Source organism: Mustela putorius, unplaced genomic scaffold, assembly GCF_011764305.1.
Source record: "Mustela putorius furo isolate JIRA1106 unplaced genomic scaffold, ASM1176430v1.1 tig00003853_pilon_pilon_pilon, whole genome shotgun sequence".
Classification (NCBI taxonomy): domain Eukaryota; kingdom Metazoa; phylum Chordata; class Mammalia; order Carnivora; family Mustelidae; genus Mustela; species Mustela putorius.
This window is the reverse complement of record NW_025422005.1, coordinates 14,449,629-14,464,041: the sequence shown is the minus strand read 5'-3', so window position 1 is coordinate 14,464,041 and position 14,413 is coordinate 14,449,629. Positions and strand designations below refer to the sequence as shown.

At 49.6% G+C, this 14,413-nt stretch overlaps 1 protein-coding gene across 2 annotated transcripts; it reads left to right on the top strand.

Moving 5' to 3' along the window:
* Positions 1 to 5,028: 5,028 nt before the first annotated feature.
* On the top strand, positions 5,029 to 13,500 carry MUL1 (mitochondrial E3 ubiquitin protein ligase 1). Of its 2 annotated transcripts, none has more exons than XM_004741284.3 (4): positions 5,029 to 5,299; positions 9,214 to 9,301; positions 9,680 to 9,800; positions 11,428 to 13,500. In XM_004741284.3, the coding sequence occupies exons 1-4, from the start codon at positions 5,180 to 5,182 to the stop codon at positions 12,155 to 12,157; spliced, it is 1,059 nt and encodes a 352-aa protein (XP_004741341.1). In that variant the 5' UTR covers positions 5,029 to 5,179; the 3' UTR covers positions 12,158 to 13,500. The 2 variants fall into 2 exon arrangements, with proteins under 2 accessions (XP_004741341.1, XP_004741342.1); XM_004741285.2 differs by lacking the exon at positions 5,029 to 5,299 and adding an exon at positions 5,306 to 5,685.
* Positions 13,501 to 14,413: the final 913 nt, after the last annotated feature.

Below are 14,413 nucleotides of genomic sequence, written 5' to 3'. Positions count from 1 at the left end.
TCATCACACTTTTCACCAGCTGCCTTGAATTGATCTCTCAGGTACTCACCCTGTCTTTTGTATGAGATCGTACCCAACACACTTCCTTTTTGCCATGGCTGTTGGGAAGCTCACGGTCAAAGATGGTGCCAACTGTAATTGTTAACTCATTCTAGATGCCCAGTACCTGTTAGTTTCCTGCTCCTTTCAGCTGGGTTTTGAAGATTTTATTTATTTATTTGTCAGAGAGAAAGAGAGCACACAAGCAGGGGGAGCAGCAGGCAGAGGGAGAAGCAGGGTCCCTGCTGAGCAAGGAGCCTGATGCTGGACTCCATCCCAGGACCCTGGGATCATGACCTGAGCCAAAGGCAGAGGCTTTAACCCACTGAGCCATCCAGGCGCCCCTCAGCTGGGTTTTGTTATTGATTGATTTCTATGTTTATTTTTAATATATCTGTTTTATGATATGGTCCATCTTAGGAAATCATCTCAGTTTCTTTTCACAAATAGATGGGGCGTCAACCATTGTAAAAAGAAAAAAAAGTCTCACTTGTACCCCATGAGAGGAGGGGGCATGTCCTGTACATTATCCTTGTGTCCCATATCTGGAAGAGTACATTACATGGGGAAGATGCTTATTAAAAATATTTTGAATACATTATATAATATTATATAATTACATAATTATTATATATAATTATGTAATCATATTATATATACAGCATATAATTATTATATATGATACTTATTATGTTAGAGGCTCCCCCCAAGGGAAAGTAGGGATACTGAGTGACGGATCTTTTCTATTTTCTGTCTCCCATGGCTCCTGTCTGGTAACGTCAGTGCAGGTGCTAAGGTGACTGCTTTTGTATTAATTTGGGGCCTGGACCCTGCTAAGTGTCTTGCTGGATGGATGGCCGAAGAGGGCATTTACTCAGTGATTCACAGGGAGTTGTTGCTCCTCCGAGAGGAAATTAATGGCCTCAACTCTGTGCTTCCAGTGGTGGCGCTGTCCTTGGTAGCCTATCTCTCCCAGGTTTGGCACTCCCAAAGTCTCTGCCTCGTGCCTTGGGAACTTACCTCACTTTCTTGAAATCAGAGGCTCATCTTTACCTTGTGACTCCGTGAGGAACAGCCATTCGGAGCTGGGAATGGCTCCCTAGGGACATCTGGCTGCAGCCGAAACTGCCCATCTCTCATCGTTCCTAACAAGGGCCATTGGATGTGCATTTCAAAATGTTCCAATAGGACCGTGCTCAGCATGGCTAACGAAGGACTTCAGCCTTTGGCAAAGAAATGGCAGGGTTAGTTAAAACCGAACTGTTTCGTTGAGGAGCGATGGGTCTTTTAATGAGCTCCCAAGGAACCCATGAAAGGGTCGGCAGACTAAAAAGCAAGAGGGCCCCAGAAAGTCAGAAGTCATAAACAAGGACCCCTAGTAGTGGAGACACCACACCTGTTTTCATTTTTATGGCCCCTTCTTTGTTCTTTCCCCTGCTGTGTGCTAAGGATATAGGAATTTTGATGATAAGAAAACAGATTAGATCATGCTTTGCTGGTTCTCAAACAGCTTTAGTAGATCTAATCCCTAATATGAGGGAGTTTAAATTTCTGGTTTGGTTTTTAGGATCCTACAGGATCTGCTTGCATCCCTCCTTTTTAATTTACTTGCTCCACATTCTCTGTTATTGCATGTCCTGGGCTTGAATTATACCAGCCAGCTCTCGGTAGCTTCCGCACTTTTGGTCATCCTCTTTCCTCTGCGTGAAAAGTCTTTCCTAGCCCCATCTGTCCACTCCACCCTCTGTTCTGTTTGCAGAACTCAAATTCCTTCCCTAGGGAGGAAAATAAACTGCACCTCCCTACGCCGGTGGTACTTTGCTTGTCCTAATTTCACTAGGTCTGCATAACAGATAACCGTCCATGTCTGTTTCTCCCCAAGATCCTAAATAGCCAGAAGGCAGAGCCTGGCTGGATATGGTTGTATCACGTGGAGTGGCGTGTTCTTATTCTTTTACTTATTTTTTAAAAGATTTTATTTATTTATTTGAAAGAGAGAAGAGAGCGTGAGAGAGAGAGAGAGAGAAGCAGGGGAGGAGGGGCAGAGGGAGAAGCAATTTCCCTGCTGAGCAGGGAGTCCGATTTGGGCTCCATCCTAGGACCCCGGAATCATGACCCGAGCTAAAGGCAGACACTTAACTGCCTGAGTCATTCAGGCAATCCTCTTCTTGTTATTTTTATTATATTATATTTTATTTTAAAAATATTTTATTTATTTATTTGACAGAGATCACAAGTAGGCAGAGAGGCAGGCGGGGGTGGGGGAGGAAGCAGGCTCCCCACTGAACAGAAAGCCCAATGAGGGGCTCGATCCCAGGACTCTGAGATCACAAGCCGAAGGCAGAGGCTTAACCCACTGAGCCAACCAGGTACCCCTATTTTTTATTTATTTTTAAGGATTTTATTTTTCAGAGAGAGAGAACACAAGCCGCAGGAATGATAGGCAAAGGGAGAAGCAGATTCCTTGCCGAGCAGGGATCCTGTAGGACCCTGGGATCATGACCTGAACCAAAGGCAGACACTTACCCGAATGAGCCACCCAGGCGTTCCTCTTCTTGTTCTTTTAAAATCAAGTTTTATTAATTCAAAGTATGCCGTATATGCACACTAAAAAGTATAAAAGAGTGAAAAGTCACTCCGTTCTCTAGCCAGCAGATTCCATTCTATGTGAATAACCAATATTATCAGCTTTTTATGAATCCTTCTAGACATATATAAATGTATATATTTTTCTTCCTCCTCTTTATTTTTTTTAAAGATTTTATTTTATTTATTTGACAGACAGAGATCACAAGTAGGCAGAGAGGGAGGCAAAGAGAGAGGGGGATGCAGGCTCCCTGCTAAGCAGAGAGCCCTATGCGGGACTTGATCCCAGGACCCTGGGACCATGACCTGAGCCGAAGGCAGAGGCTTTAACCCACTGAGCCACCCAGGCACCCTTGACAGTGTTTTAATAGTTAATTTGCTTTGGGAATTTTTTTGTAAACTACTCTATGAAATGGAAAACTTTGGATGAAAATGCTTATTTATTTAATTTTTAGAGATTTTATTTATTTGTCAGAGAGAGCACACAAGCAGGGGAAGTGGCAGGCAGAGGAAGCAGCAGGCTCCCTGCCGAGCAAGGAGCCCCATGTGGGACTTGATCCCTGGCAGATGCTTAAATGAGCCACCAGGTGTCCTGAAAGTGCTTTTTTTTTTTTTTTTTTTTTTTTTTTTTTAATACTGCCAACTGTTTTGTTTTTGTTTTTGTTTTTTTAGATTATTTATTTATTTATTTATTTGACAGAGATCACAAGTAGGCAGAGAGACAGGGAGAGAGTGAGGAGGAAGCAGGCTCTTGCTGAGCAGAGAGCCCGATGTGGTGCTGGATCCCAGGACCCTGGGATCATGACCTGAGCCGAAGGCAGAGGCTTTAACCCACTGAGTCACCCAGGCACCCCTCTTCCTCCTCTTTAAAATAAATGGGATATTTAAATAGTTTTGTATTTTGCTTTTTCACTTTAAGATGCCCACATACATGTACATTTAAAACTTACTTAACAAATTAACTATTGATAATGTGTTAGTTGTTTTCATTCTTTTGTTATTAAAAACAATGCTACAATGAATAATCTTATATATTTGCCTTGTTCAGATGTGTAACTATTTATGGAGAAAGAATCTCTGGAGGTGGCCAATAAGTGTGGGCACTTTTAATCTTGATCATCGCTGCCTAATTGTTCTTTACAAAGAACATCCAGTTTCACACCCATAAGTGATATATGGGAATCTCTTTTCCTTCACTGTTGCCAACATGATCTGTTATTAACTTTGGACAGCTATTTATTTGATTGGTCGCTTGTTTGACAGAGACAGAGGGAGAGGGAGAGAGAACACACGCAGGGGGAGTGGGAGAGGGAGAAGCAGATTTCCCACCCAGCAGGGAGCCCGGATGATGCAAGGCTCGCTCCCAGGACCCTGGGATCATGATCTGAGCTGAATGAAGGCAGATGCTTAAGGACTAAGCCACCCATGTGCCTCTTGATTTAATTTTAAGTGTATGTGTGTGTGTGTAACAAATTTATGATCACTTCTTGGGTCGAAAATCATCAAAATTATCTGGGGGTGTTAACAATCTGGAGATTCTAAACCCATATTCACAGAAAAGTAATTCTTGTTTGACTCGAAGGGTAATTAAGGAATGTGGTAGAAAAATGTCACAGAGAACCTGTTTCTTTAATAAAGAGATTTTACTCTTGTGGAGCAATTTACAGATTTTAGATGCATTTTACATGCATTGATTTCGATTTCGGGCATCTTCTGATTATTTTAGTAAAGAAATTACTAAAGAGGTCAGAAGATAGTCTGAAATCTGCCCCATAGTCGTGTTGTGAGGATTAAATAGGATGTCTGCAAAACTTTTGTCACAATACCCGGCGTATAATAGGCGCTCAATAAAGTAGCTCTAGTTATTAGCCAACAAACAATAGGTTACATGCTGCGATGACAGATTAAGGGGCTGCTGAGGTGGTAAAATCTGCCCTCTTGGCAGTAAGGGCTCTGGAGCCCGATGGATTTCTCTCCGGCAGTGTGACTTTGAGCCCATCCCCTAACTTCCCCCGCCTCAGTTTTCGCATCTGGAAAGTGGAAGAATAAAATCCAAGGCTCGAGGTTTGCCCTGAGTTTCCACGTGCAGTACTCCCAAGGGCTTGCTACACACTACTTCTCTTCTTTCCTCTCAGTCTACTGACTGGAGCTATCAAGAACCCATCCAACAACCCGATAACCCAGAAAACCAGAGGGATCGAGACCAGGGCGACACGGGCACGCCCGCGCCACCAGTACACCGCACGTCTAGCAAAAGGTCACGAGCGACTACCGATCCCCAACGATCCCGGCACTAACAGCTCGCCCCGCCCCTCGGCGAGGGAGACCCCGCCCCTGCGGAGGCTCAGGCAGCTCCGCGGCCCCGCGAGCACCTCGGCTACGCCGTCTTCCGGTCGACTTGGCCCCGCCCACTTCCGGCCCGGCGCGACCAGGAGCGCGTTTCCGGAAGGGCGGGTTGGGTGGGGGGCGCGCTCCGGGGCGGAGGGCGGCGGAGCACGGGGGACGCGCGGCCTGACCTCGGCGTCGCCGCCGGGACGCGGGACTCCGCGCAGCCATGGAGAGCGGAGGGTGGCCCTCGCTGGGCCAGTTCCTCCTCCTGGGCACCAGCTCTGTTGTCACCGCCGTCCTGTACTCCGTGTACCGGCAGAAGGCCCAGGTCGCCCAAGAGCTCAAGGTCAGTGCTGGAGCCAGCCTGGCCTCAGCCGGCTCACCCCTGCCCCCCGGGAGTGGTGTGAGCCCGCCGCTCGCCTCGCGCCGCTCCAGCGTCCGAAACGGCCCTAAAGAGGAAGTCGGCCCCTGAGAGATGTCGCCCCGCCAGGCACGGGAGGAGCTAGGATCAGAATTCGGGTCTCGTGATAACCGCTGCCCGGCCCCTCTTCTCCTCAGCCGCCCCCGTTCCTCGGAATCTCGACTTCGTTACTTGATTGGACAAATACTTAGGGGCGGCCTGCGCGGCTCCAGGCACTGGGGAGCTCTGGCATGGGTAGAAGAGACAAAAGTCCCTGCCCTCATGGAGATTCCATTCCCCTACGGCGAGACAGACAGAGAGTAGCTCAGATGGTATGACAGACGGGGAGAAAAATACTGCAGACTCGGGCGGGGAAGAGGGGGGAATGCGGCGCTGGAGAAAGGGAGGGTTGCTATTTCAAAGAAGGTGACGTTTAACAGAGCCCAGGAGGAAGCGAGGGAGACCGGGCAGGTGTCTAGGGGAAGAGCGGTTCACGCGGGGGAAGCAGCCAGTGCAGGAGCCCTAGACCTTGCCCATTGACGTAACCACTCACGTCCTTGCTTCCACAGACGCTTCCTTTTTAATATTTTAGTTATTTTTAAAAATAACGCTTGCTTTCTTAGGCTGCCCTCGACAGCTTAGCACATTCTCATCTTGTTACTTTTTTCTTCACAATGATTATTTTAAAAGATTTTATTTATTTATTTGACAGACGGGAGATCACAAGTAGGCAGAGAGAGAGGAGGAAGCAGGCTCCCCGCTGAGTAGAGAGCCGGATGTGGGGCTTGATCCCAGGATCCTGGGATCATGACCTGAGCTGAAGGCAGAGGCCTTAACCTCTTAACCAGAGAGCCACCCAGGCACCCCTACAATAATTTTTTGGGGTAGGGAAAACGACAGTCCTCTCCAGATTGCAAATTGGGAAATGGAGACGCAGAGCAAAGGTCTTACAGCCCCTCTGGTTGGGACTTGAGCTTAGGTCTTTTGATTCCAAGTGTAGGCTTTTTTTTTTTTTTCCCCTCCTCATTGATCACATTGCTTTATTGTGAATGTCTGACTGGCCCATGAGAGGTGGACCTCTTTAGGTCAGAAACCGTCTTATTTATCCTCCCCCCCCCCTTTCTAGGTTCTGATTCAGTGGTAGATGCTTAGTAAATGTTTGTGGATTCCTTTTGGCTGAAATACCACAATGTCACAGTAGCACAGTTAGGGCTTCTTCACTTGACATTTATTTGAAGAAGGATTCCTAAACCTTAGTTCATTATCATCATACTGTTTTCAGGAAGGGCTTAGAAACCAGTGTGTGAAGTCCCTGCTGGGGAAGGGAGTTTGGTAACCCATCTGAAATGAAGCAAGTTACCAGACAGTTGGATTTGTGGTGCAAGTGGCCTCCTAGGGAATTCCAGCTGCCCAGTTGCTTGTCTGATTGTAAATAAGCAAGTTTACTACTGAAGTCAGTGACTAGAGGTATAACCGATACTTCACTTTCTGATCCTAGAAGTTTGAAATCAGGCTGGCCGAATGTGGGACTTTTGAAGCAGTGAACTCTCCAGGATCCCATTTTGGGTGACCTTAAAAGTTTTGCCAGTCAGTTTCCAAATGAGGATGAAATAGCCCCTTCCTGGAAAGAGTTGGAATTCCTAAAATTTTAGATGCTAGTTTCTTGATCAGATTATAAAACCTCCAGAGTAGGTTTGAGTCTTATCCTTGTGTAGCTCTCATAGTGATGGGAATGGCTCTTTATGGCTTGCCTACACGTGCCAGCCCCTGGGTTAGATTCCTTCACACCTTATGCATCATTTATTTTTTATTAATTTTTTTTAGGATTTTATTTATTAGAGCGAAAGAGAGCATGAGCAGTGGGAGAGGAAGAAGCAGACTCCCCGCTGAGCAGGGAGCACGTGGGGAGCCATCCCAGGACCCTGAGATCATGACCTGAACTGAAGGCAGACGCTTCACTGACTGAACCACCTGGGTGTCCTTCCGTCATTTAATACACATAAAAATCAGTGACAGTTTCCTCTCCGTTTTCTACAGCTTTGGAAACAGGTTCAGGTTGTTCAGTCATGGTAGATGCACTGAAACTTGATTCAACCCCAGGTCTTTCTGATAGTATTCCCTCTCCCCTTTAAAAAAATTCTAACTGGCTCTCCTGTGGTGGATACTCCACTCGCTGTATGGCTTGGAGCAAAGCACTTCACCTCTCTGAGCCTCTGGTTCCTGATCTTTGATTGGGGATAATGTCTTCTGTATAGGGACAGTAGGAGCATTACATGCATTTATGCTTTTAAAGTGTTTAGCGTAGTGCCTGGTATATGCACTTGACTTTTGAACAAAATGGGTTTGAAATGTGCAGGTCCATTTACATGCAGATATTTTTTCAGTAAATACAGTACTGTAAATGTATTTTCTCTCATGATTTTTTTTTTTAAAGGATTTTACTTATTTTTTTGAGGGAGAGTGACACTGCGAGAGAGGGAACACAGGGAGGGGGCATGGGAGCCGGAGAAGCAGGCTTCCTGCAGAGCAGGGAGCCCTAGGTGGGGCTCAGTCCTACCACCCTGGGATCGTGATCTGAGCCAAAGGCAGATGCTTAACTGACTGAGCCACCCAGGCGCCCCTCATGATTTTTAAAAAGTCTTTTCTCTAGCTTGCTTTATTGTAGGAACACAGCCTATGGTATATATAACCTACAGAATATGTGTTGATTGACTGTTTAGGTTATCAGTAAGGCTTCTGGTCAACAGTAAGCTCCCGAGTAGTGAAGTTTGGGAGCCAGATTTATATGCAGAATGCAGAGTTTCGACAGCGTGGCGGGTCAGTGCCCCTCACCCCTGCGTTGTCCAAGGGCCAGTGGTAGTCTAAGTGATGATTCATTCACTGATTTATTCAACTACATACTGAGTGCCTACTGTGGGTCAGGCACTGTTCTTGGCCCTAGGGGGACAGCAGTGAACAAGGCAAGTGAGCTCGCAGCTGTCCTCCAGTGTAATAGTCCGGGGGAGGGACACAGAACAAAGGAGTCAATAGACCGTAAGTGTTACTGGGATGTTACTGCACTATATTCACACTGTAGGTGGTTCATAAGTTTGGTTTGACCCTGCTCCTGTCATGCACTTTGCAGGTCGAGCTTCAATTTCGAGCGACCTCAGTGACCTTAGAGTACCCATCCCTCTTCACCCCTCAAGGGCTTACTTAGCTGGCAACCTTCAGATTTTTTTTCCCATCCTTCCAGTTTGTCGATGGCAGTTCCCTGCAAGCGGGAAGTGTCCTCGATTCATCCATGAACCCCCCGTGCCCAGCCCACATGGATTCTCAGGAACCGGTCATTGGTTTTATTAATCTCTTTATTTTCGATACAGCAGTGCCAGGCTGGCTTGGTCCCCGTGCACAGCAGGTTGGAAAGTGAATGAGAGCGGGTGGCCCACCATTGCCTGAGCCCCTGCCGTGTCCGAGGCACTGGCGCGGCTGCCTTCCACAGCAGCCCTCTAGGCGCGCGGCTCTGTGTCATCGTCAAGAAGAGATGAAATTGTGTTCTATCTGTGGCATGAAAACCAATAAGTCCCTTTCATATTTTCACTTTAAAAAAAAGTTAAAATGAAGAGGAGGGTGTGTTTCCGTTAACTGGGGAGAGAATGTCCCCGGCACCCCCGTTTGGAGGGTGACAGATGCTGATTATGTGGAGAAACTTCTGGGGCACAGCTTGGGAGTGTGACTCTCCATCCTCTCCTTCCTGCCTGATTTCCTTGTTCTCTTTTCATTACGTGAAAAAAGTAAATAGGCTTTTTTCGTGTTGGGCCTGTCAGTGTGGTAGAACATGGAGTTTTCAGCAGCTGGTTGAATGTGTTGTTTCCATTTAGGGAGCTAAAAGAATCCACTTGGGTGAAGACTTAAAGAACATTCTCTCGGAAGCTCCAGGAAAATGTGTGCCTTACGCTGTTATTGAAGGTATGTTTATTGGCAAAATTAAACATTTCCTCCTCCAAGTTTGATGAAAAATCTTCTTGGCTGATATTGAGGTCCTTTTGTTTGGGGCAGTGGTCCAGAACCTGGACCTTGGGGTCAGGAAGACCTGTGTGATCCTGGTGCAATTACCCAGCCTTCCGGAACCTCCCTTACCCCATCTGAACAAACATTCCAACCTTTCAGGGGGGTTGGAGAGCTGAAATGATGGATCCTTGTAAAGTGCCTGCAGAGCAGAACTTACAGTGATGTCATTTTCCTCATTTTGATCAATGGAACTCAAACTAAAAACAATATTTAAATCACCTTGAATGGAAAGGGCAGAACAGTTCTTCAGAAGTAAGAGAATCTGTTTCTGTTTAGGGGCTGTTCGATCTGTTAAAGAAACGCTCAACAGCCAGTTTGTGGAAAATTGCAAGGGCGTGATTCAGCGGCTGACGCTGCAGGAACACAAGATGGTGTGGAACCGGACGACCCACCTTTGGTACATAGCCTTTCTCCTCTGGCCAGGCCTCCCAGTTGGCCTGCTCAAACGCGGGTGTCCTGGGTGCTGTTTCCATGTCTTCCGGTTCTCCTGAGACAAGGCCTAGACCAGTTCCTTCATGCTGACGGTATTCTTGCGGAAGAACGGTTTTTCCAGCCAATCCTAGTGGGTTTTTGTTTTGTATTTTTTATTGTGGTAAGAACGCTTAACAGGATACCAACTCCCCCTCTTTTTTTTTTTTTTTTTTTTAAAGATTTTATTTATTTATTTGACAGAGATCACAAGTAGGCAGAGAGGCAGGCAGAGAGAGAGAGGAGGAAGCAGGCTCCCTGCTGAGCAGAGAGCCCGATGTGGGACTCGATCCCAGGACCCTGAGATCATGACCCGAGCCGAAGGCAGCGGCTTAACCCACTGAGCCACCCAGGCGCCCTCCCCCTCTTTTTTTAAAAAAAGATTTTATTTATTTGAGAGAATGGGGAGGGGTGTAGAAGGGCAGAGAGAGAGGGAGAAGCAGACTTCCCATTGAGCAGGGAGCCCGACACTGGACTCGATCCCAGGACCCCAGGATTATGACATGAGCCAAAGGCAGATGCTTAACTGACTGAGACCCAAGCGCCCCAAGATTTATCCTTTTAACAGTACTGGGGCATACAGTACTATTAGCGACAGGTGCAAAGTTGTACAGCACATCTCTAGAATATATTTATCTTATATAACTGACGCTTTATACCCGCGGAACAGCAGCTCCCATATTCTTCTTTCCCAGCCCCTGGCAGCCACCATCCTGCTGTCTCCATGAATGACTATTTTATTTTTACTTTTTTGAGAGAGAGGGAGAGCATGTGTGCATGTTCGTGTGAGATGGGGGAGGGGCAGAGGGGGTGGGAGAGAGAATCTTAAGCAGGGTCCACGCTCAGCATGGAGCACAACGTGGGGCTCGATCTCACAACCCTGAGATCATAACCTGAGCCAAAATCAAGAGTTGGACGCTTAACTGACTCAGTCACCCAGGTGCCCCTGAGTGTGACTATTTTAGGTCCTTCATACAAGTATTTGACTTTCTGTGTGGTGGCGTAGTTCCTCTTATCATCCCCCAGGCTCATCCCTGTTGTCACTGTCACATATGGCAGAATTTCCCTCCTTTTTATGGCTGAATAATGTCCCACTGTGTGTGTGTCATATTTCTCGCTCCACTCATCTGCTGGTGGGCGTCTAGGTTGTCTCCACATCTTGGCTCTTGTGAATAGCGCTGCGGTGAACACCGGAGCGCAGATACCTCTTTGAGACCCTGATTTCACTTGGGATGCATACCCCGAGAAGTGAGATTGCCAGATCATACAGTAGTCCTGTTTTTGACTTTCTAAGGAATTGGATAGTTATTTGAAAGTGGCAAGGAGTGGTAAATGGAGGAGGTGGTCTAGGACAGTGCTTAGGGCCTACTGATCGGCCTGAGAACCTCAAGAACGGAGCTTCCCCGTCCCAAGGCACTAGGATAGCAGAGATTTGTGCGTATTCTTCCGGTTAGTGCGGACGTCACCCTGTCCTGGCATTTAGGCCATCGCCTCTCTGCCTAGGCAGGGGGCGTTTGCTGTCGTCTCTTCGATCTGGGATTCTCTCGTTGTTTCAGGAACGACTACTCAAAGATCATTCACCAGAGGACCAACACAGTGCCCTTCGACCTGGTCCCCCACGAGGACGGCGTGGCCATGGCTGTGCGAGTGCTGAAGCCACTGGACTCCCAGGATCTGGGCCTGGAGACCGTGTACGAGAAGTTCCACCCCTCGGTCCAGTCCTTCACCGATGTCATCGGCCACTACATCAGCGGCGAGCGGCCCAAGGGCATCCAGGAGACCGAGGAGATGCTCAAGGTGGGCGCCACGCTCACAGGGGTGGGCGAGCTGGTGCTGGACAGCAGCTCCGTGCGCCTGCAGCCCCCCAAGCAGGGCCTGCCGTACTTCCTCAGCAGCCAGGACTTCGACAGCCTGCTGCAGGGCCAGGAGGCCCGCGTCCGGCTCTGGAAGGTCCTGACATTGGTCTTCGGCTTCGCCACCTGTGCCGCTCTCTTCTTCATCCTCCGCAAGCACTACCTGCAGCGCCAGGAGAGGCGGCGGCTCAGGCAGCTGGAGCAGGAGTTCCAGGAGCACGAGGCGCAGCTGCTGAGCCGCGCCAAGCCCGAGGACAGGGAGAGTCTGAAGAGTGCCTGTGTCGTGTGTCTGAGCAGCTTCAAGTCGTGTGTGTTTCTGGAGTGCGGGCACGTGTGTTCCTGCGCCGAGTGCTACCGCGCCTTGCCGGAGCCCAAGCGGTGCCCCATCTGCAGACAGGAGATCGCCCGCGTGATCCCCCTGTACAACAGCTAACCGTGTGAGGGCCCCACGGGGCGACGTGAGGGGGGACACCCCTTCTCAGGAATTTTTGTCGTGAGGCCTTTCGGAGCGCAGTGGTGAGGGCCACTGTTAGCCCAGCTACGACTGAGGGAGGGGACTTGGGTGGGGGGAGTGTCCTAGTCCCATGCCTCTGACACTGGGATGCTGCCTTGTTGCCGCTGTGAGAGGGGACCCTTCCTCCGCTGGCTGAGCCTCACGCCCCCCCTCCCCCCTCCGGGGGTGGATGTGGTGGCCTTGCATTCCTTCCTGGCACCTGTAGAGAGAGAGAGAGAGAGAGAGAGAGAGTGTGTGTGTGTGAGAGAGAGAGAGAGAGAGTGTGTGTGTGTGTGTGTGTGTGTGTGTGTGTGTGACCTAAGGGCCCAAGTGGGCGATCTCTAGCTCTTCTGGTCCTTTCTGGGGAGTTACTGTGATCTGGAACCTTGAGTGACTCAGCCAGCAGGGTGGCAAGCTGGGCGCTGGGTCTGGTGTATGCCTCACCAAGCTGTCTCTGAAGAGTCGCCTTTGAGGAGACTGTCAAGTCTATCTTTGTTTCACTTATACCCCAGGAGAAAGGCCAGGCTGGACGTGTCACCTGGGTCCCTTTCCCCTCACCTCCTTACCTCTTAAATGCGTGCACGTGTGTGTCAGGACAGAAGGGAGTGAAGCCTGCTGCTTGCCTAAAAGATGGGGCTCTGGTCAGCTGGCTGAAGAGCGGCCACTTGAAGGGACAGTCGGACTGTCACGTCGTCCCCAGTGGTGAAGATGGCAGCTTGGCAGCCGCCCTCCTGGCGTCTCCATGACCTAAAGGGAGGGCCGTCCCAGCACACGGAGCACACCGTGCACCCCGCCGGCCCTGACTGGGAGTTCCTGGGGCCCAAGGAGGCTGAACGCTGGCTCCGACTTACCCTGCCCGAGATGAGCCCGGAAGGCCTCACCTCCTGCAGGAAGCAGTAGGGCCACTGCTCCCCCAGCCTTGCTCTGCCAGCCTCCCTCCCAGGCTGTCACCAAGGCAAGGGAGCCAGCCAGCACCCCGAGCACAGAGCCTTCTCCAGGTCCTGCCTCACATCAAGAAGTGAACGTCCCGTGGCAGAATCGCATTGTCCCTCCCTGGGTTGCTGTTCATCCCCTCTCCTGCCCCGCTCTTGTTTGTGGAAAGAAGTGGGGGAACCCCCCTCGCCTCCGACTAGTCAGAGGTCTTGTGCACAGCTCTCTCCCTTCCCTGGCTTTGAATATTCATCCCCTTTCCTCCTCTGGGGGAGGTGGGGTGCTCTTGGGGCGGATACCCCTTGTATGCAGGATCCAGTGTGGACAGCACAAAATAAACATGTTACAACCAAGTGTTAGCCTTTTGCTTTGTCAACGAAAGTTCGGTGGTTTGGGTGAGGCTTGCCCAAGATGGGATTGAATCCTACCAGGGGTGGAATGATCTAGAGACCTCATAGCCACTGTGTGTGTCTTCCTGGGCGGAAAGGTGCTTTGGGGCTCCTATAGGGGGTGTGCGGCTTGGTGAGGCAGAGGCCTGGGGCGGGCGTCCTGGAGAGCAGCTGGTTGGTATCTCTGGCCTCGCTGAGAAGTCCTGAACAGAAGGGCAGGGGGACAGTGGCACCGGGATGGGGTGCTGGGGGACAGCAGGGGGGAAATGAGCATTTAGATTTTATACTGTGCGCTCTTCTGAGCTTTGATTTCAAGGTCAGCTAATCCTCAGGAAACTGTAGGCTCTCTTGGCATCTGCATCTCACAGATGAGGAAATCACCCCCGAGGGGGTTTGTGGGGCTGGGGGCACATAGCCAGTGGTGGGGGATTTGAACTCCACCCGTGGACCCTCCCGCTCGCTGGTGGTGGCTAAGTTCCTCAGGGTCCATGGGAACCGCGTAGGACACTCCCTCCCGAGTTCATGGAGGGGCGGCCTGTGGAGGCATGGGCAGAGGTGAGAAGCCTCTTGCCAGCACTGAGTCCTGTCTGGGGATGTGGGAAGAGCCTGGGGGCTGGGCGGGTGAGGGGGTGACCCAGTGCCCTGAAAGTACCCGCCCCTTTTTCCTTGTCCTTCAGCCTTGACTTTTTCAGAAGGTCCAGCTTTTATTTTTTTATTTTTAAATTTTATTTATTTATTTTTAAAGATTTTATTTATTTATTTGACAGATCACAAGTGGTCAGAGAGGCAGGCAGATGGGGGGAGAAGCAGACTCCCTGCTGAGCAGAGAGCCTGATGCGGGGCTCCATCCCAGGACCCTGGGATCATGACCTGAGCC